Here is a 20,031-nt window from a genome sequence, read left to right on the forward strand (position 1 = left end):
CTTGAACTCCTGACCTTGTGATCCACCCTCCTCGGCCTCACAAAGTGCTGGGATTACAGATGTGAGCCACCGCACCTGGCCCAGAAAGATTTACTTTCTAACTAATACAATTGCCTGTCTTCAGCTTTTATTTCAATTACCTACCCTTTTTATTCCTTTTGAAAAATTGATACATAATAGATGTACATATTTTGGGCAATATGTGATTTTATATTACATATATATTTTCAGAGACAGGGTCTCACTCTGTCGCCCAGGCTGGAGTGCAGTGGCACGATCATAGCTCACTGCATTGCAGCCTTGAACTCCTAGGCTCAACTGATGCTTTTGCATCAGTCTCCTAGGTAACTGGAACTAAATGCACATACCACTATGCCTGGCTAATTTTTTAACTTTTCTGTAGAGACAGGGTCTCTCTATTTTGCTTAGGCTGATCTTAAACTACTGGCCTCAAGTGATACTCCTACCTCAGCCTCACAAATTGCTGGGATTACAGTCATGAGCCACTGGCCCAGCCAATGTGCTATTCTACTACCTTCATATAATGTGTAAAGATCAATCTGGGTAATTGGGATGTCTATCACCTTAAATATGTATCTTCTCTATATACTAGGAATGTTTAAATTATTCTCTTCTAGCTATTTTGAAGTGTACAGTAGGTTATTGTTGGCTAAAGCTACTCTACTAACATATTGAAACCTAGGTTTTATTTCTCCTATTTAACTGAATATTTGTATCATTTAAAAAAAAGGTTTTTTTTGCCTCTTCCTCATGATCCAAGACACAAATTGAAAAAAATGTTTTCAAATGGTTACACATCAGGAAACCTGGGCTGTGGTCTCAGTCCATTGTGACTTTTGCCCTGTCCTTCCAGTTCTCCCGGGCCTATTTCCTTATCTCTAACTATGAACTATGAGCTAGAAACTCTGACTTTGAAATTGTTGGATATTACAAATCTTTCTCCTTTCTCAACAGCTTCTTTGCAGGCTCAACCCTTCACAGAAATCTGAATAATGAGTTTTTTCCAGGGCTACAGAATACAATAATGTCAATTTCCACACACGCTAAAAAACATCGTTACCTTCTTCCCTTGGAAGGCTTATAATCCAGGCCATAGGTATCTACAGCTTTGGGTTTAGTGGTGGAAGCCTCGAGCCTCTGATAAACAGAAAGAAAATGTCGAGAGGAATTTATTTCCAATGTCTTGTTCAAATAACCTTAGTTTTTATTCTGGAAAAAGTCACATAATCCAAAGACTGATAAAAGTTTTTGGCACATAAGGTAGTTTAGCACTTTATAATACAAACTTCAGTTTGTCTTTATTCAAGAATTAGTGAAAACATCCACATTCCATGGAGTAATATTTTACTTCAGTGACTCGCATGAGAACAATACGCATGCAAGTGACTAGGGCCACATGATGAGAACAGCACTCTGTTCTTAAATATCAACTCGATTTTGCTTCTTTACTTGTACTTTATTGCTTGGAACTATTTTTTTTTTTTTTTAATGAGCGTGCATCATTTTATACAAAGAAAAAAGTAATTTTAACAAAACAAGTTGACTGTGAACAAGAACTAGAAAATAATTTAGGAAAATGAAATGCTGTTTTGTAAAAGAAGTAGAAGCAATTGTGGGGGACTTCCAGGTATGTGAAGATAGGGTGTCAGGTGATGTTGCTAATTCCATTGATCAAGCGCTAAGCCCCATTTACCCATGAACTCACTGAGGCTTTCTAGTGAGCACCACCTGCGAGGGAGCACGCCACCCATCTAGTAAGCAGTATTCTGTTTTGGAAATGAATCTGAGGCACGGAAAGGTTAAGTAACTTGCTAGAGGCCCCACAGTATTATCAATGGAGAAATACATGCTTGGACCACTACACTAGACTCCCCTCTACCCTTCAGTTTCTGAAACTAATTTCCCTCCTGTAGGAAATCTTTATTACTCTCGCCCACTCAGATCACTCTTCTATGCTATGTTTCTTCAGCCCTAGTATACACATGTTGTACTGCAGTGTTTTGTTTGTTTTTGGAGACAGAGTCACCCAGGCTGGAGTGCAGTGGCACAATCTCAGCTCACTGTGACCTCTGCCTCCTGAGTTCAGGCGATTCTCTTGCCTCTGCCTTCTGAGTAGCTGAGATTACAGGCACCCTCCACCATGCCTGGCTAATTTTTAAAATAATATTTTTAGTAGAGATGGGGATTTGGCATGTTGGTTAGGCTGCTCTCGAACTCCTGACCTCAAGCAATCTACCCGTCTCAGCCTCCCAGAGTGCTGGGATTACAGGTGTGAGCCACCGCACCCGGCCCTTATGTTTTATTTATTCATTTAACAAGCATTTGGTGCATGCTGCTGAGTGCCAGGCCTGAAGCCTGCTGTGAAGATTTCAGAAGGGCCTGCCAAGCCGTCCCTGTCCTAAACAGCTCACTACCGAGCATGCTTATTTTGTAAGTGTTGTGCACTGGCTTCCTTCTTCCTTAATCAGACCATCTGTTGGATCTCATGGAACTGTCTCCTATTTCTCTTTAAATCAAGCCACAGTATTTAACATGTGGGGCCATTGGTAACTTGCCATCTACTCCCCTGCTGGAAGCCCAGGACCCTTAGACATAAGAGGCGCTTTCTGACATAATATCTTTCTGTAAGATAGGCAGTGAGTCAGGAACTGGAGAATTCCCAGGAATGGTAGAAGGTGCTGGGACTGGCATCAGATAGGGAAAGGACTGACCAAGACCAGGACAGAACCAGAAGCACAAGGGAAGTGAAGAGGAGAGTCATGACCACAATCCCAAGGTAGACTGGACTGGAGCGTACGGAGAGTCTGACAGGGTATGGGTGCTTGGGCATCCAAGTTCATCACGGAGCTACCAGGAGGAAGGAGAGCCTGGGTCTCAGCAAGGATGTGGTCAGTACACCACAACAGGGCACACCCCTCCAGCGAGTGTGGACTATGACCTACGGCAGGCCCAAGGGTCCCAGCCCAGTGGACATGGCTTGCTGTAGCGCCATGCACTGCCAGTCACCCTCTACCAAGCACAGGTCACCAACGATGAAACAGCTACAGCCTCCCCCACTTCCCCCGTACTCCCCGTGCCCCCTTCTTAAAGACGTTCTCAACAGTGGTTTAGCGATACCCAAGCAAGGCCTTTGCATATGTAGGAAGTCGTGCACAGCACAAGAGCGCCACATGCAAGGAAACACCTTTCCCCGCGTAGACAGCAGATTTACATACCCTTACCACATACCCTTCCCGGAACAGGAAGGTTAAGGCTCTTGAGGAAGAGGTACTTTGGAATTTCTCACAAAGGTGCCATGTGGGCTAGTGTTGGCATGCTCACCAAGAAATATTTCAAGCTATTTCCAAGGGTATTGGAAAAATCATTTATAAGCAAATTATTTGTTTTTAACCTTTTTACTTATGGAAAATTTTAAGCATATAAAAAATAGACAATAGACCCATAGCGTGCAACTTCTTTTTAATTCTCTTAAATTTAAAAATAGATACGTGAAATAAAGCATCTGCTGCAAAATCAAACGATAGAATTTCGCAACCCCTAGGCAATCAAATACTCCCCTTGTGCCATAAGGAGATTTAGGCCTTTTACTTCCTTTTCTTTTACAATTTGTTTTCTTTACTATCATTTATATGCAGAGTTCTCCTGCAGTATGTAGAAGGCAGACATTGTGATTTTCAAAAATGGAGTGATTGTGTCCTATCCACCTGACTTGGCAGCCATCAATAATAATTACTATTATAAAGACCATATAACGGAGAAAAGGGTTATCAATTAGTGTTAATAAATAGGGTATAAAATTGTACACACACAGAGATGTCTACTGTGTAAACATGTACTAGATATGCACGTAAACAAAAACCAGAGGTAAAATGAAAAAATAAAATCAGTTTTTGTATCAAGTGGTGTGTTTGTAGTTGATTTATATTTGATCTTTTAAAAAATTCCATTAACGCTGTTATAATGATTTTCACTATAAACAACATTTGCAGTGGAGCTAAAAAATATTGGTGTTTGTTAAAGCAGTGGCTCAGTGAGGGTAAATGGCACTCAGGAGACACATCATGTCTTTGTTCTCTTCTCCTTAGGCCCAGAGCTAAAATCTGCAAAGATGGCTGTTTTAGCAAAGCATTTGGAGCCTAGAGCTGAGGAATATGTGGCCCCCTCTGCTTTTCCACCCTCTTCACTATATCTTTGGTATTGAAGGCCAAAAATTCTACCATACTCCCTCCCAAGCCCTGAAGGATATTGCTGGCCACAGCTGGAGTTAGTTATAAAAGTAGTAAGTCGGCCAGGTGCAGTGGCTCATACCTGTAATCCCAGCACTTTGGGAGGCCCAGGCAGGAGGATCATGAGGTCAGGCATTCAAGACCAGCCTGGCCAATATGGTGAAACCCCATTTCTACTAGAAATGCAAATTTTAGCCAGGTGTGGTGGCACTCACCTGTAGTCCCAGCTACTTGGGAGGCTAAGGCAGAAAAATCACTTGAACCCAGGAGACGGAGGTTGCAGTGAGCTAAGATCGTGCCATTGCACTCCAGCCTGGGCGACAGAATGAGATTCTGTCTCAAAAAAAATAAAACAGTAGTAAGTCAGAAATATGCCAATACAACAAACTGTAAGTGTCTCAACACAACACTAGCTAATATGTATATGGCATTCCCTGTGTGCCAGGCACCATTCTAAGCATTTTACATCAATAAACTCATTTCATTCTTAAAAACCATCCTATGAGAAAGGTACTTTTATTATGCCCATTTTACAGACGAGAACCCTGAGGCATAGAGCGTTTAAGTAGCTTGCCCATCCTCACATAGCTGGTGAGGCAGTGGGGCCCCGCAGTCCCTGCCCATAATCATCACATGGTACTGCAGCATGGTAGTGGAGGGAATGAGAAATATCGTGTTCTGAATATCGATTACCTTGGCATTTAACATACTTCAATTCACTTAATCTTTATTTTTATTTATTTTTTTTTTGAGACAGAGTCTCACTCTGTTACCCAGGCTGGAGTGCAGTGGTGTGATCTCCGCTCACTGCAACCTCCACCTCCTGGGTTCAAGCAATTCTCTGCTTCAGCCTCTCAAGTAGATGGGATTACAGGTGCCTACCACCATGCCAGGCCAGTTTTTTGTATTTTTAGTAGAAACGGGGTTTCGCCATCTTGGCTAGGCTGGTCCTGAACTCCTAACTTTGTGATCCACCCGCCTTGGCCTCCCATAGCGCTGAGATTACAGGCATGAGTCACCGTGCCTGGCCAACTCACTTATCTTTCTAATAACTCTAGGAGGTAATTATTACAGTCACCATTTTACAGAGCAGAAAATAGAGGCATAGGGAGCTAAATTATTTGTCCTAGATAACACAATTAATACAAGGCACAACTATAATTTAAAGCCAGAAACCCTGGCTCCAGTGCTTTCAAAAAATATATTTCTGTTATTATACAAGAACTCATCATTGAAAATATGTCAAAACATGTATTGAAAAATTGTTCATTAACTAATAAATTATCAAAATCATTAATTTCTTATGGAAGTAATATTTTTAGCCAGTATTTCCATTCTTAAATATCTTGGATGAATTGGCATTTTCATAAGATTTTTTTTCCAGGTGGACTATTTTGTGGTAATTCTGGCCTACTTAGGTATATCATAGTCAATCAGAAAGAATATTGTGTATGATATTTTATGTCATACTGTATCACATTATAGTTAACTACAAAACAGTGGGCTAACAACCAGAGCCAGAAAGAACAATAATCATATTGTGTTGTCATTAAAATCATCAAAAAGTATATTTGTTTTTTGTTTTTTGCTTTTTTGAGATGGAGTCTTGCTCTGTTGCCCAGGCTGGAGTGCATTGATGAGATCTCGGCTCACTGCAACCTCCACCACCAGGTTTCAAGTGATTCTCCTGCCTCAGCCTCCTGAGTACCTGAGATTACAGGTGCACGCCACCATACCTGGCTAATTTTTGTATTTTTAGTAGAGATGGGGTTTCACTATTTTGGCCAGGCTGATCTTGAACCCCTGACCTCAGGTGATCTGCCGGCCTCAGCCTCTCAAAGTGCTGGGATTACAGGCATGAGCCACCATGCCCGGCCTACATTTGTTTTTTTTTTAAAATAATCTACCTTGACTAAAGCCATCACTAGCTGTCCATAAAGAAATACAAGTTTGTTTGCATTTCCACAGAACATATATTTACCGTGCAGGCCTGAAGCTGGCCCAAATTTCACAGACCAATTATGGGTAGTCAAGAAAAGGGTGCTGAGAGCCCAGTTTCCTACCCTTTCTCTTATTCTCCCAAGACCCCTTACCACTGGACTTGGAGAAGTCAGAAGGCAGGGATGTCCCTGAAACGTGGAGATGGCATTCTCTACAACTGAAACATGATACATTCTCCAATTACTCTAATTCAATAATGCAATTATTTCTTAAAGGCCTACATGTAGAACTGGACACTTTTACAAATGCCATAGCAAATTGGAAGTTGTGACCTGCTTACAGGCAGAAAAAAACAAACAAACAAACAAACAAAAAACCTCCTTTTGATTTACAGATCTTTAAAATTGAATTAACTCCAAATCCCTTTATTGACTAAAAATTATTAAGTTAGTAAAAGATCTATAATCATAGCAGACTTTTACTTCATTGTTTTTACCTGAATCCTGATTTGATAAAGCTTTTATTTAAAATGTTGTGTTCTCTTAACCCAAGTAATGATTTTGAATTAAAAGGATTTAAAAATTATCTGCAGCACATCAACAAAAGAAAGGTTAAAAACCCACACAGCCAAGGAATGAGGTTTAAAATAAGATAAACAATTTATTCTAAAAATAAAACTTAAAAAAAAAAAGGTTAAAAACCTTATGATCATCTCCATTCCTGATTTAAAAAAAAATCCTCTAGTAAGTAACCAGGCGAGGTGGCTCATGCCTGTAGTCTCAGAACTTTGGGAGGCCAAGATGGGTGGATCACTTGAGGTCAGGAGTTCAAGACCAGCCTGGCCAACATGGTGAAACTCCACCTCTACTAAAAATACAAAAATTAGCCAGGCATGGTGGTGGGCACCTATAATCCCAGCTACTTGGGAGGCTGACGCAGGAGAATCTCTTGAATCTGGGAGGCAGAGGTTGCAGTGAGCCAAGATCACACCACTGCACTCCAGCTTGGGCGACAGAGCGTATTCTCTCTTTCTCAAAAAAAAAAAAAAAAAAAAAAAAAAAAAAAAAAAAAAAAAAAAAAAAAAAAAAAAAAAAAACAACAACAACAACAACAACTTCGGAAACCAGGAATAGGAACTTCCTTAACTTGATAAAAGATATCTTTGAAAACCTACACCAAAAGTCATACTCAAAGGTAAATTATTAGAAGCCTTTCCTTTAAAATCAGGACCAAGGAAAGAATGTCCACTGTCATCACTCTCCTTCACTATTATAATAAAAAGTCCTAGCCAGCATAGTAAAAAGAAATTAAAGATATACAAACCAGGCTACAAAATAATCTGCAGAAAAAATATTATAATTGCAAAGAGTTTGTTGTTGTAAAATCAATATACAGAAGTCAACTTCATTTCTATATACCAGTAACAATTTAAAATATGCTTTAAAAAAGGTCCTATTCCCAATGGAGGCAAAAATTAAAAGCCTACCTAGTAATAAAGCTAACAAAAGATGAGCATGTTCTTTACCAAGAAAATTATACAATCTTACTGAAGAACATTAAAGAAAATTTCAATAAATGTAAAGACATCAAAATGCCCATTTACATCCACAGGAACACAAAGATGGAAACAATAAGCAGGGGATTCCAAAAGGGGGAGTGAGGAGGGCAAGGGTTGAAAACATAGTATTGGGCACTGTGTTTACTACTTGGGCGATGGGATCATCAGAAGCCCAACTCCCAGCACCGCACAATATACCAGTGTAACAAACCTGCACATGTACCCCCTGAATCTAAAATTTTAAAGTAAAGAAATAAATTATCCATTAAAAAATACCAATGTAGGCTGGGTGCAGTGGCTCATGCCTGTAATCCTAGCACTTTGGGAGGCCAAGGTGGGCAGATCACCTAAGGTCGGGAGTTCGAGACCAGTCTGACCAACATGGAGAAACCGCATCTATACTAAAAATTCAAAATTAGCTAGGTGTGGTGGTGCCTGCCTGTAATCTCAGCTACTCAGGAGGCTGAGGCAGAAGAATCGCTTGAATTTGGGAGGCGGAGGTTGTGATGAGCTGAGATTGCATCATTGCACTACAGCTTAGGCAATGAGTGAAACTCCATCTCAAAAAAAAAAGAAAAACCCAGTGTATATATGGAAATTTGATATATGACAAGAGCTAACATTGCAGCTCAGAAGCTATAAAATGGACCATTGGCAAACGGTATTGGGAGCAAACTGGGGTAGATGTACTTCTCCCAATTTATTCTGCTAAATACAGCCAATCCCCCTGGACATTATACCTAAAACAAGCCTACAAAGACTCTGGAAGATATAGGGAGAAGGCACACGGGTCAGCGAGCTGACATTAACTGCCCTATGGCAGCCAAACAGCCCACCTCCACCCCCACCAGGCAAGGTACGTGAGAAGCCTGGACTTTCACCCCCATGTGGCAGACCGTTCTGCTCCCTGCCTGGGTGTTGTCAGAGGAGCCCATGTGGGAGACCCTCCCAGCAGCCCAGCAGTAAGGAGGCATCCCCTGCCTCCATACATACCCCAAGGTGTCCCCAGTGGGAGCCTGGACTTTTACCTCCACCAGCAAAGAGGCAGTGCCCCTCTTTTTCCACCAGCATAGAGTCAGAGGATGTCTGCTAAAAGAAGGTTTAAAAAAACCACCCAAGGCTGGGCAAGGTGGCTGACGCCTGTAATCCCAGAACTTTGGGAGACCGAGTGGGTGGATCACCTGAGGTTGGAAGTTTGAGACCAGCCTGACCAACATGGAGAAACCCCATTTCTACTAAAAATACAAAATTAGGTTGGTGTGGTGGCTCACACCTGTAATCCAAGCTACTCGGGAAGCTGAGACAGGAGAATTGCTTGAACCCAGGAGGCAGATGTTGTGGTGAGCCAAGATCGTGCCATTGCACTCTAGCCTGGGCAACAAGAGCAAAACTCCATCTCAAACAAACAAGCAAGCAAACAAACAAACAAACAAAGCACCCAGAAGGCCAGGCGTGGTGGCTCATGCCTGTAATCCTAGCACTTTAGGAGGCCAAGGCAGGTGGATCACTTGAGGTCAGGAGTTTGAGACCAGCCTAGCCAACATGATGAAACCCAGTCTCTACCAAAAAAAGAAAAAGAAAAAAAAAACCCAAAAATAGAAAAATGAGCCGGTCATGGTGGCAGTCACCTGTACTCCCAGCTACTCAGAAGGCTGAGGCAGAAGGATTACTTGAACCCAAGAGGCGGAGGTTTCAGTGAGCTGTGATCACACCACTGCATTCCAGCCTTGGCGACAGAGTGAGACTCCGTCTCAAAAAAACAAGAAAACCACCCATGCTCTTGTGAGAGGAGACAATAATAGACATCGACACCAAGATGACAAAAATGTTGGAATTATCTCACCAGGATTTTAAAGCAGCCATCATAAAATGTTTCAGTGAACAATATGAACATGTTTGAAACAAACAAAGAAATATAAACTCTTTGCAGAGAAGTAGAATATACATAAAAAATGTAAATTTTAGAACTGACAGCTTGCAAGCAATGCGAGATCCTATCTCTAAAAATAAAAAATAAAAAAAAAATTAGCCAGGCATGATGGTGTGTGCCTGTAGTCCCAGCTACTCGGGAGGCTGAGGCAGGAGGATTGTTTGAGCCCAGGAGTTTGGGGTGACAGGGAACTATGACATGCTATTGTACTCGAGCCTCGGTGACAGGTTGAAATCCTGCCTTAAAAATAAATTTAGAACTGAAAAAAAAAATACGACCAAAATATGAGCTCAACAGCAGAATAGAGAAGACAGAGAAAAGGATCAATTCATTTGAAGATAGAACAATATAAATCACTCAAGCTGAATGACAGAGGGAAAACAGAAAAAAGTAAACAGTGTCTCAGGGACTTATAAGACTGTAATGAAAGACCTAACATTTGTGTCATCAGGGTCCCTAAAGGACAGAAGAATGAAATGGGGCTAAAAAATATATTTGAAGAAATAATGGCTGAAAACGTCCCAAATTTGGCAAAAGACATAAATCTACAGATCAAGAAGCTACATGAACCCAAGTCGGATAAAACTAAAGAAATCCATGCCAAGATACATCATAATCGAACTTCTGAAAAGTTTTGTGCAATAAAGGACATTATCAAGAAAGTAGCAGGCGTGGTGGTGCAGGCCAACAGTCCCAGCTACTGAGGAGGCTGAGGCGGGTGGACCGCTTGAGTCCAGGAGTTTGAGACTAGCCTGGGCAACATAGTTTAAAAATTTTGTTAAAAGGCCATGTGTGGTGGCTCAAGCCTGTAATCCTAGGACTTTGGGAGGCTGAGGAGGGTGGATCATGAGGTCAGGAGTTTGAGTTCAGCCTGGCCAGCATGGTGAAACCCCGTCTCTACTAAAAATACAGAAATTAGCCAGACAGGGTGGCATGCGCCTGTAATCCCAGCTACTCAGGAGGCTGATGAAGGAGAATCACTTGAGCCCGGGAGGTTGCAGTGAGCCAAGATTACGCCATTGCACTCAGCCTGGGCAACAGAACGAGACTCNAAAAAAAAAAAAAAAAAAAAAAAAAAAAAAAAAAAACCTTAAAAAAAGAAAGTATGAAGACAATGTATATATTGGAAAAAAAACTTGCAAATCATATATGTGTGTTCTATTATCTAGAATATATAAAGAATTCTTACAACTCAAAAACAAAAAGAAAACCCAGTCTAAAGATGGGCAAAGGACTTAAACAGACATTTCTCCAAAGAAGATATAGAAGTGACCAATAAGCACATAAGATTCATTATAATAAGATAATGACATATCCTGACATAACGATGTCATAGGATGATGACATCTTTCGTCATTAGGGAAATGCGAATCAAACCGAAATGAGCTACCACTTTATACCCAGTAGAATGGATATTAAAAAAAAAAAAAAAAAAGCCCGGGCATGGTGGTTCACCCCTGTAATCCCAACACTTTGGGAGGCCAAGGTGGGTGGATTACTTCAGGTCAGGAGTTCGAGACCAGCCTGACCAACATGGTGAAATCCCGTCTCTACTAAAAATATAAAAATTAGTTGGGCATGGTGGCACGTGCCTGTAATCCCAGCTACTTGGGGAGCTGAGGCAGAAGAATTGCTGAACCCAGGAAGCAGAGGTTGCAGCAAGCTGAGATCGCACCACTGAACTCCAGCCTGGGTGGCGGAGCAAAACTCTGTCTCAAAAAAAAAGGAGGAAAATAGCAACTGCTGGCAAGGATGTGGAGAAATTGGGACCCTCATACATTGCTAGTGGTAATGGAAAATGGTCCAGCCACTGCGGAATGGAACACAGTTTGGCACTTTCTCCAAAAGTTAGACATAGAATTACTGTATTACCCATCAATTCCACTCCTAGGTACCTAGCCAAAAAAATTGGAAATCAGGTACTCAAATCCTTGAACATGAATGTGCATAGTGGCATTGCTCACAACAGCCAAAAGGTAGAAACAACCCAAACATCCATCAATGGATGAATTAATAAACAAATAGTGGTTTATACACATAATGGAATATAATTCAGCCATATGAAGGAATGAAGTGCTGATACAAATCCATGGACAATATGGATGAACCTCAAAAACCTTATACTAAGCAAAAGAAGCCAGGCACAAAACATCACACATTGAATGATTCCATTTACGTGAAATATATCCAGAAGAAGTAAATCCATTAAAACAGAAAGCAGATTGATAGCTGCTGCAGGGGTGGGGTGGGGGGGGCGTGGGGGGGCGTGGGGGCTGGGGCAACCAGGGAGCAACTGCTTAATGGGTGTTGGTTTTATTTTAGGGTGACAAAAATGTTTTGAAACTAAAATAGAGGTGGTGGTTTCACAGCATTTTGAAAGTACTAAATGTCACTAGATTATGAACTATATTATTTGTTTATTTATTTATTTAAATTTTATTTTTTGGAGACAAAGTATTCCTTTTGTTCCCCAGGCTGGAGTGCAATGGCTCGATCCTGGGTCACTGCAACCTCCACCACCTTGGTTCAAGAGATTCTCCTGCCTCAGCCTCCCGAGTAGCTGGGATTACAGGTGCCCACCACGATGCCCAGCTAATTTTTGTATTTTTAGTAGAGATGGGGTTTCACCATGTTGGCCAAGCTGGACTCAAGCTTCTAACCTCAGGTGATCCACTCGCCTTGGCCTCCCAAAGTGCTGTAATTACAGGCATGAGCCACCAAGTCAGGCTTATTTATTTATTTATTTTGAGACACAGTTTCACTCTGTTGTCCAGGCAGGAGTGTAATAATGCAATCTCGGCTCACTGCAACCTCTGCCTCCCAGGTTCAAGTGATTCTCATGCCTCAGCCTCTCGAGTAGCTGGAATTACAGGCATGCACCACCATGCCCAGCTAATTTTTGTATTTTTAGTAGAGAAGGGGTTTCACCATCTTGGCCAAGCTGGTCTCGAACTGCTGTCCTCAAATGAACTGCCTGCCTTGGCCTCCCAAAGTGCTCAGATTACAGGCATGAGCCATTATGTCCAGCTTAAATTGTGCACTTTAAAATAGTTAATTTTATGTTGTGTAAATTTCATTTCAATTTTTTAAAATCTTGATTCTTGTCATTGTACTGTGATTATACAAGTGGTATTATGTCTTTATTCTAAGGAAATACTGAAATTTTGGGCAGAGGTAAAAAAGAACATGATGTCTATAGTTTGAACTCAAATAGGTAAAGGAAAAAAGATACATAAAATTCTAAAGCACAGATGGAAAAATCTTAACCATTGGTGAATTTGGATATAGTTACATTCAATATGACCATGTAAGAATTCTTTGTTGGAAACTTATTTCAAAATAGGCTGGGCGCAGTAGCTCACAACTGTAATCCCAGCACTTTGGGAGGCCAAGGTGGGTGGATCGCCTGAGGTTGGGAGTTCGAGACCAGACCAACGTGGAGAAACTCTGTCTCTACTAAAAATACAAAGTTAGCTGGGCATGGTGGCGCATGCCTGTAATCCCAGCTACTCAGAAGGCTGAGGCAGGAGAATTGCTTGAACCGAGGAGGGGCAGTGAGCTGAGATCACGCCATTACACTCCAGCCTGGGCAACAAGAGCAAAACTCCATCTCAAAAAAAGAAAGAAAGAAAAAAAGAAATTGCTTCAAAATAAAAACTCCAAATATAAGCACATTTAATTGTTAAAAGGCACCAAGAAAAGAATGAAAAGACAAGCCCAAACTACTAGAAGATATGTGCTACAATATAGCTAATGAAAGATTGGTATTCACAGTATATAAGGAGCTCCTATAAATTAACAAGGAAAAGATAAACAACCTAATAAAAAATGGGCAAAAGACATGAATAGGCATTTCACAGATGAGGAAACACAAATGACCAATAAATGTGAAAGGATGCCTAACCTTATAAATAATAAAATACATAAAATTACAACAATAAAATACCATCTTATACCCACCACACTGACAAAAATAAATCTAGCAATGCTAAATTTTGAAGAATATTTAGAACAATGAAGCTTTTTTTTTTTTTTTTTGACAGGATCTTGTTCTGTCGCCCAGGCTGGAATGCAGTGACAGGATCAAACCTCACTGTAGCCTTGAACTCCCAAGCTCAAGTCATCTTCCTGCCTCAGCCTCCTAAGAATCGAGGACTGCAGGTGGACACCACTATGCCCAGATAATTTTTTTCTTAAATTTTATTTTTAGACGCAGGGTCTTTCTATGTTGCCCAGCCTGGTCTTGAACTCTTCACTTTAAGTAATCCTCCCACCTTGGACTCTCAAAGTGCTGGGATAATAGGCATTAGCCACCATGCCCAACCCCTAGAGTTTTTAAAACATTGCTGGGAGAAGCCTAAAATGGTGCAACCATGTTGTAGAGCAATTTAATATGATCTCTTAAGTTGAAGATGTGTAGACCCCTTCAATTCAGCAGTCCTACTCATAGGTACATTCATGCAATCAGAAAAAAAATTCTTACACTTATACACACTGAGGCCTGTACCCCCAAAGTTTGTAACAGCATTGTTTGTGTTTTAAAAAATTTGAAAACAAACAAATGTCCAACAAAGAGAGAATGAGTAAAAATACTTCTCCAAGAATTCTATATGGCAGTGAAAATGAATGAACCAAAGCTACCAATAATGACCATGTAAGCTCACAACATAATGCTGAATGGTAAGGGAAGCTGCAGAAGAAAACCTGCAGTATAATATCACTTAAATAAAATACAAAATCATGAAAAACTAAACGAAAGTTTGTGGATACTATAAAGAAAAGGGAAAGAACGGTAAGTAGAAAATTCAGGATAGCGGTTACCATGGGGGAAAGGAAGACGATGTCCCAAGAGGGATACACTGGGGGCTTCAACTGATTCAGCAACTGTTTATATTTTTTAATCTTTGGGGTGGGAATCCAACTTCTCATTACAAAATTCTTTATTCCTTTTCATATGCATGATATATTTTATTTTAAAAAGTCAAAAAGTTGTTCAGATACATTTTTTTTTCTCCCTACTTGGGCAAATTCCAGCTACCAATCTGCATATGTCAGCCCATTTCTAACTGTGCTGATTTCTGTGCCATAGTTTTAATTTGCAACTGGAAGGGTCATTAAGAAGTGCCTCCCATGGACTCTCACTAGGTAGCAATCATCAGAAAGACCTTTGCTTCCATGGAAAAACAGATGTCCCGAGTCCTTCTGTAATACCGTGGAAAGGACACGGAGGGGAGCTATTTCATCACTCAGGTGCCTGGTTGTTTTTCCTCCCCTGTGGCCATTTGAAGTAATGGAGAGGGCAATAGAATGGAAATTCAGAGACTAGATCTCTATTTCCAATTTTTCTCTACTCCTCTATGTGGTCTTGGGCAAGTCATATTCCCTTTCTGCCTGTTTCCTCATCTGTAAGATAAATCACATGGCCTCCTCCTAGAAGCCTTTCAAATACGAAATTCCATGATCCATAGTTATCTACAGGCCGGGTACAGTGGGTCACACCTGTAATCTCAGAGTTTTGGGAGGCCAAGGCAGGAGGATCCCTTGAGCCCAGGAGTTTGAGACTAGCCTGGGCAACACAGCAAGACCTCATCTCTACAAAAAGTTTAAAAATTAGCAGGTGTGGTGACACACACTTGTAGTCTTAGCTGCTCGGAAGTCTGAGCCCAGGCGGTCGAGGCTACAGTGAGCTGTGATCACACCTCTGCCCTTCAATCTGGGTGATGGAGTGAGATCCTGTCTCAAGAAAAAAAATTATCTCTAATAAATCATTCCTGGACTCATGAATTGTAATGAATAGTGCCTAGTGCTTACAAAGCCTTGACAAGGCTCAAGAGATTAAAAGTAACTCAGGTGTGCTCACATGGGAGGTACAACAGGAAACTCCTCTCCCTAAAACGGAGACATAGAGACATACTCACAAAGTATAATTTAACTAAAGTCACTATGGGCATATTCTTAGATGGAAAAGAAAAGAAAGCTGAGTTTTCTAAACAAATCCATGTTTTTAATACGGAGGAACACCACTGCTCATAATTCCATTTTATGAAAATAAATAAGTTTATGTTTATTATTATCTTGGGATCATTATAATTGGGATGTGGTTCCACTATTTCCTCCTGCTGCTCTTGAATCAAAAACTGGGTTCTATTACATGGAAAAGAAATCAACGTTTAATCAATAAGATCAAGCCATATTGATCATATCTACCAGGAGGCCAATATTTTTACAGGAAGGATGTTAAATTACATTCCTTGTAAAGACAGCATCTATCAGTCCCCTTAGCACACGTCAAAGGTAAGAAGAAAGGGCTTATTAAGTAGTTAGAGACTATGCAATTTTCTCTTCACTTTGACCCAACTAGAATATACATCTACTATTGGGAATAAGGATGTTTTTCAATTAATTAAGAAACTGTTAGGGGGGCGTTTAACATGAGGTCTTCTAAAACCCATATAGGCTACTTGAATCACACACTACTTAATTGTAGTCCTTGAATATATATTCCCCGGATACACCAGGCCTGCGGGCGGCAGGCTTTGGGGTGGGCCCAGCGCATGCTAATGTAGGCTTACAAGGTATCTCATAAGCAACAATAGAAATTGAGGCACAGAGAGTAAAAATCCTGTTAAAGTTTTGGCAGAAAGACATTGAAATAGACTTAAAATTTAGGAGCAAAAATGAGACATGATGTTTTCCTTCCCTTCCTTATCGCCCCCTGGGGTGTCAGTATGCTCTGAACACTGAGAAAGGAGGCAGAAGGGACGTGGACACAGAAGTGGTGGCATGCCTGGAGGCCAAGAAATGGAGTGGTGGGGGTGTGGAGGGTTTCAGCCTGCTTGGTAGTAGAATTAGAGCAGTAGGAGGGGTAAGGGGACTAGTACGGAGACATTAGTGTGCCCTGGGGCAAGGAAGAGGACCAGTGAGAGGAAGGAAGAGGGCCCTCTTGTAGTGAGGGCTGCAGGGAGATGTTGATATGCTCCATGGTCAAGCAGGTATTGATGGGTGATGCAGAGAAGGAAGTGGCTATTGTGATTGGGTAATTAGTTATACTGGGAAAATTAGAAAATCGAGGCTAAGTGTGGTGCTCACGCCTGTTATCCTAGCACTTCAGGAGGCCAAGGTGGGTGGATCACCTGAGGTCAGGAGTTTGAGACCAGCCTGGGCAACATGAAATTATTTTTGTATTTTTAGTAGAAACCCTGTCCCTACTGAATTTCCACTATTTCCTCCTGCTTTAGTAGAAACCCTGTTTCTACTAAAAATACAAAAATTAGCCAGGCATGGTGGCGCACACCTGTAGTTCCAGCTACCTGGGGGGCTGAGGCAGAAGAATTGCATGAATCCAGAAGGTGGAGATTGTAGCGAGTTGAGATCACACCACTGCACTCCAGCAAAAAAAAATTTAGGAAAATTGAGTGAAAATGTAAATACACTGAGGATAATGGAATCTATAATCGAAGATAATGGAATCACTGTCAGAGAAGTGATTTTATAAATATGCGTGATTAGAAAGAACATTGGATTGTTAGATTGCAATTGGAGATAAATATGAACTCACAGTTTTTAATTTTATGTATACATACATAAAAATAGAGATGTATGTGTTTATATGTACATAGATACATGCATTTATTTTCTAGCTCTGTCCTCTGAAAAAGACCTGGAAGCAATGATACCCAGTAGAACGGCGCTTATTGAAGGCCTGGGTCTTGGTTTCCAAATACCATCTTGTGAAAGGAATCAAGGCTCCTGGGGTTGGGGGGGGGGAGTCCAAGATTAGTCTGAAACATCTTTTTACGCCAGAAACCAAGGAAGTGCTCAAATAATGATGAGGACATGTCACAAGGACACAGTATCTATCTGGCTCCTACTAGTCAAATCTGGGAAAATTTGAGCATGAAAAAAATGATGTCAATGGATAGAGCCCATTGGATGAAATCAATGAATTCATACTTACATGAGTGAGTGAGTGAGTGAGTGAGTGAATGAATGAATGAATAGGGAGAAGGGAAAATGCTTCTTACAGCAGAATGCCAACATAAATGTAGAAGGACTGATAGAAATAGAAAATCTCAATAGGCCATCAGCACCGTGGAAGCTGATTCAGGCAGAGTGCTCTATAGATGCTAAGGCTAATGAGTGAGGCTCCATGAGGAACAATATGTTGGTATCATTTCAGAATATTTCCCCACAGAATGCTGCTCAATTACAAAGGCAAAAAGTTTTTTGTTGTTATTTTGACATCCAGACTGGAGTGCAGCGGCACAGTCTCAGCTCACTGCAGCCTCCATCTCCCAGGCTCCAGCCATTCTCCCACCTCAGTCTCTCGGGTAGCTGTGACTACAGGAACATGTCACCATACCTGTCTAATTTTTGTGGTTTTTCTAGAGAAGAGGTCTCACTATGTTGAACTCCTGAGCTCAAGCGATCCACCTGCCTCAGCCTCCCAAAGTATTGGAATTACAGGCGTGAGCCACTGAGCCTGGCCAAGAAACCTGACAAACATCAACTTTTCAGGGTAATTAAGGTTAACATTACTAGCAGTGAGACACAGTGACGTTGTTTGTCCCGTGGCGATGTAATCAGAAGAGCACAGCACCATTCCTAAAGAATTCCTGCCAAGAACACATGGCCTCTAATACTAGTCAAAAGGAAAAATCAGACAAATTCAATCTGAAGGTCACCCTCATGATGTTACCATACAATAAGAAATATACACCTGGTCTTCTGTCCCCTCTCCTGGCACAGAGCTCCTGAAACCCTTGTAATTTCCTGAGTGATAGGCGTGATAGAGGCATCTTATTATAATATTTGGTCTTAGTCCCAGGTTCCTGACACAAGAACTTCTAAGGACCCTTGGAATCTCTGGAACTACCGGAGTTATCTTTTTGTATGCTAATGAGATGACTGGTGCCCGAAGACCCTTAGATAGCTTCAGGATGGGGTCTGGTCACCAGAAAGACCAACCACGTGATTAGAAGATTTGAACTTGGGACTGGGCGTGGTGGCTCACACCTGTAATCCCAGCACTTTGGGAGGCCGAGGCGGGTGAATCATGAGGTCAGAAATTCCAGACCAGCCTGGCCAACATGGTGAAACCCGATTTCTACTAAAAATACAAAAAGTAGCTGGTGTGGGTAGCACTAGCCTGAAATCCCAGCTACTCAGGAGGCTGAGGCAGGAAAATTGCTTGCACTCAGGAGATGGAGGTGGCAGTGAGCAAGATCACATCACTGCACTGCAGTCTGCATGACAGAGCAAGACTCCATCTCAAAAAAAAAAAAAAAAGATTTGAACTTGGAGCCCCGCCCCCTGCCTTCCAGGTCGAGGACAGGAGCTGCAGTTTGAGTTAATCACCAATAGCCAACCACGCCTCAGTAACAGAACCTCCATAAAACTCCTAAAAGACAGAGTTTAGAGATCTTCTGAGTTGGTGAGCACATTAAAGTACTTAGGGGACAGAGGGCCCAGAGATGGCATGGAAGCTCTCCGTCTCTTCCTTCAGACCTCCCGACTGCGTCTCTCCCACTGGCTGCTTCTGAGCTGTATCTTTTAAAATACACTGGTAAATGTAAGTAAAGAGCACTCCTGAATTATGTGAGCTGTTCTACCAAATTAGCAAATCCAAGGTGTTGTGGGAACCCTTGATTTTTAGCGAGTCAATCAGAAGTATGGGAGACTCAGGACTTGTGATTGGCATTTTAAGTGGGGGGCCATCTTGAGAAACTGAGCCCCTTAACCTGTGGGCTGGGATGCTAACTCCAGGTCTACAGCATCAGAATTCTACTGAATTGTTGCACAACTGCTTGGTGTCTGGAGAGTTGGAGAACTGATTGGCATGAGGAAAAACCCACCCATTTGGTGTCAAAGTGTTCTGCGGGTAGAGATAGTTCCTAGTAACCCTGCAGAATGAATGGCCTAGTAACCCTTGACAACTGTCAAGGGCAGGAATGACAGGGAAAGATTGAGGCACCGTGGCTCCAGATTGAAGGAGAAGGAAGAGACGAGAACTAAAGGGAATGTGTGTTCCCGGAATGGATGAGAAAGCAAAAAGACAGCATTGGGGCAGTTGGTGAAACTTGCATGGGGTCTGAGTACTGGCTGGAAGCATTGAATCAGCGTGGATTTCCTTATCTGGAGGGTCATAAGGCGGTTATGTAGGAAAGCGTCTTTCGATGGGCAGAATACTTACTGGGGAGCCCAGGGGCTTCATGTCTGCAATTTGCTCTCAAATCATTCAGAAAGAGACAATGGTAAAATACACAGATACTCACACACACACACACACACACACACACTCCTCAAATGTGATACAAGGTACCAACTGAGGAATCTGAGTAGAATAAATGTGGGTG

The 20,031-nt window shown here is 41.6% G+C and overlaps 1 protein-coding gene and 1 long non-coding RNA gene across 6 annotated transcripts in view; one reads left to right on the forward strand and one right to left on the reverse strand.

Annotated features, from left to right (window-relative positions):
• LOC108302057 overlaps positions 1-3,107 on the forward strand; it is a 13,762-nt gene extending 10,655 nt beyond the window's left edge. The window contains exon 4 of the long non-coding RNA XR_001824175.1: positions 2,042-3,107. This is a non-coding gene — a long non-coding RNA (uncharacterized LOC108302057). The remainder of the gene's footprint in view (positions 1-2,041) is intronic.
• LEMD1 (LEM domain containing 1) overlaps positions 1-20,031 on the reverse strand; it is a 72,413-nt gene that overhangs the window by 1,725 nt on the left and 50,657 nt on the right. For 2 of the 5 annotated variants that reach the window (XM_017525447.2, XM_037737355.1), the window contains one exon: positions 1,082-1,158. The exons of the other annotated variants lie outside the window; for them this stretch is intronic. In XM_017525447.2, coding sequence (XP_017380936.1) covers positions 1,082-1,158 — 77 coding nt within the window. The remainder of the gene's footprint in view (positions 1-1,081; positions 1,159-20,031) is intronic. 5 annotated transcript variants of the gene reach the window in all.

Source organism: Cebus imitator, unplaced genomic scaffold, assembly GCF_001604975.1.
Source record: "Cebus imitator isolate Cc_AM_T3 unplaced genomic scaffold, Cebus_imitator-1.0 Scaffold38, whole genome shotgun sequence".
Taxonomy (NCBI): Eukaryota; Metazoa; Chordata; class Mammalia; order Primates; family Cebidae; genus Cebus; species Cebus imitator.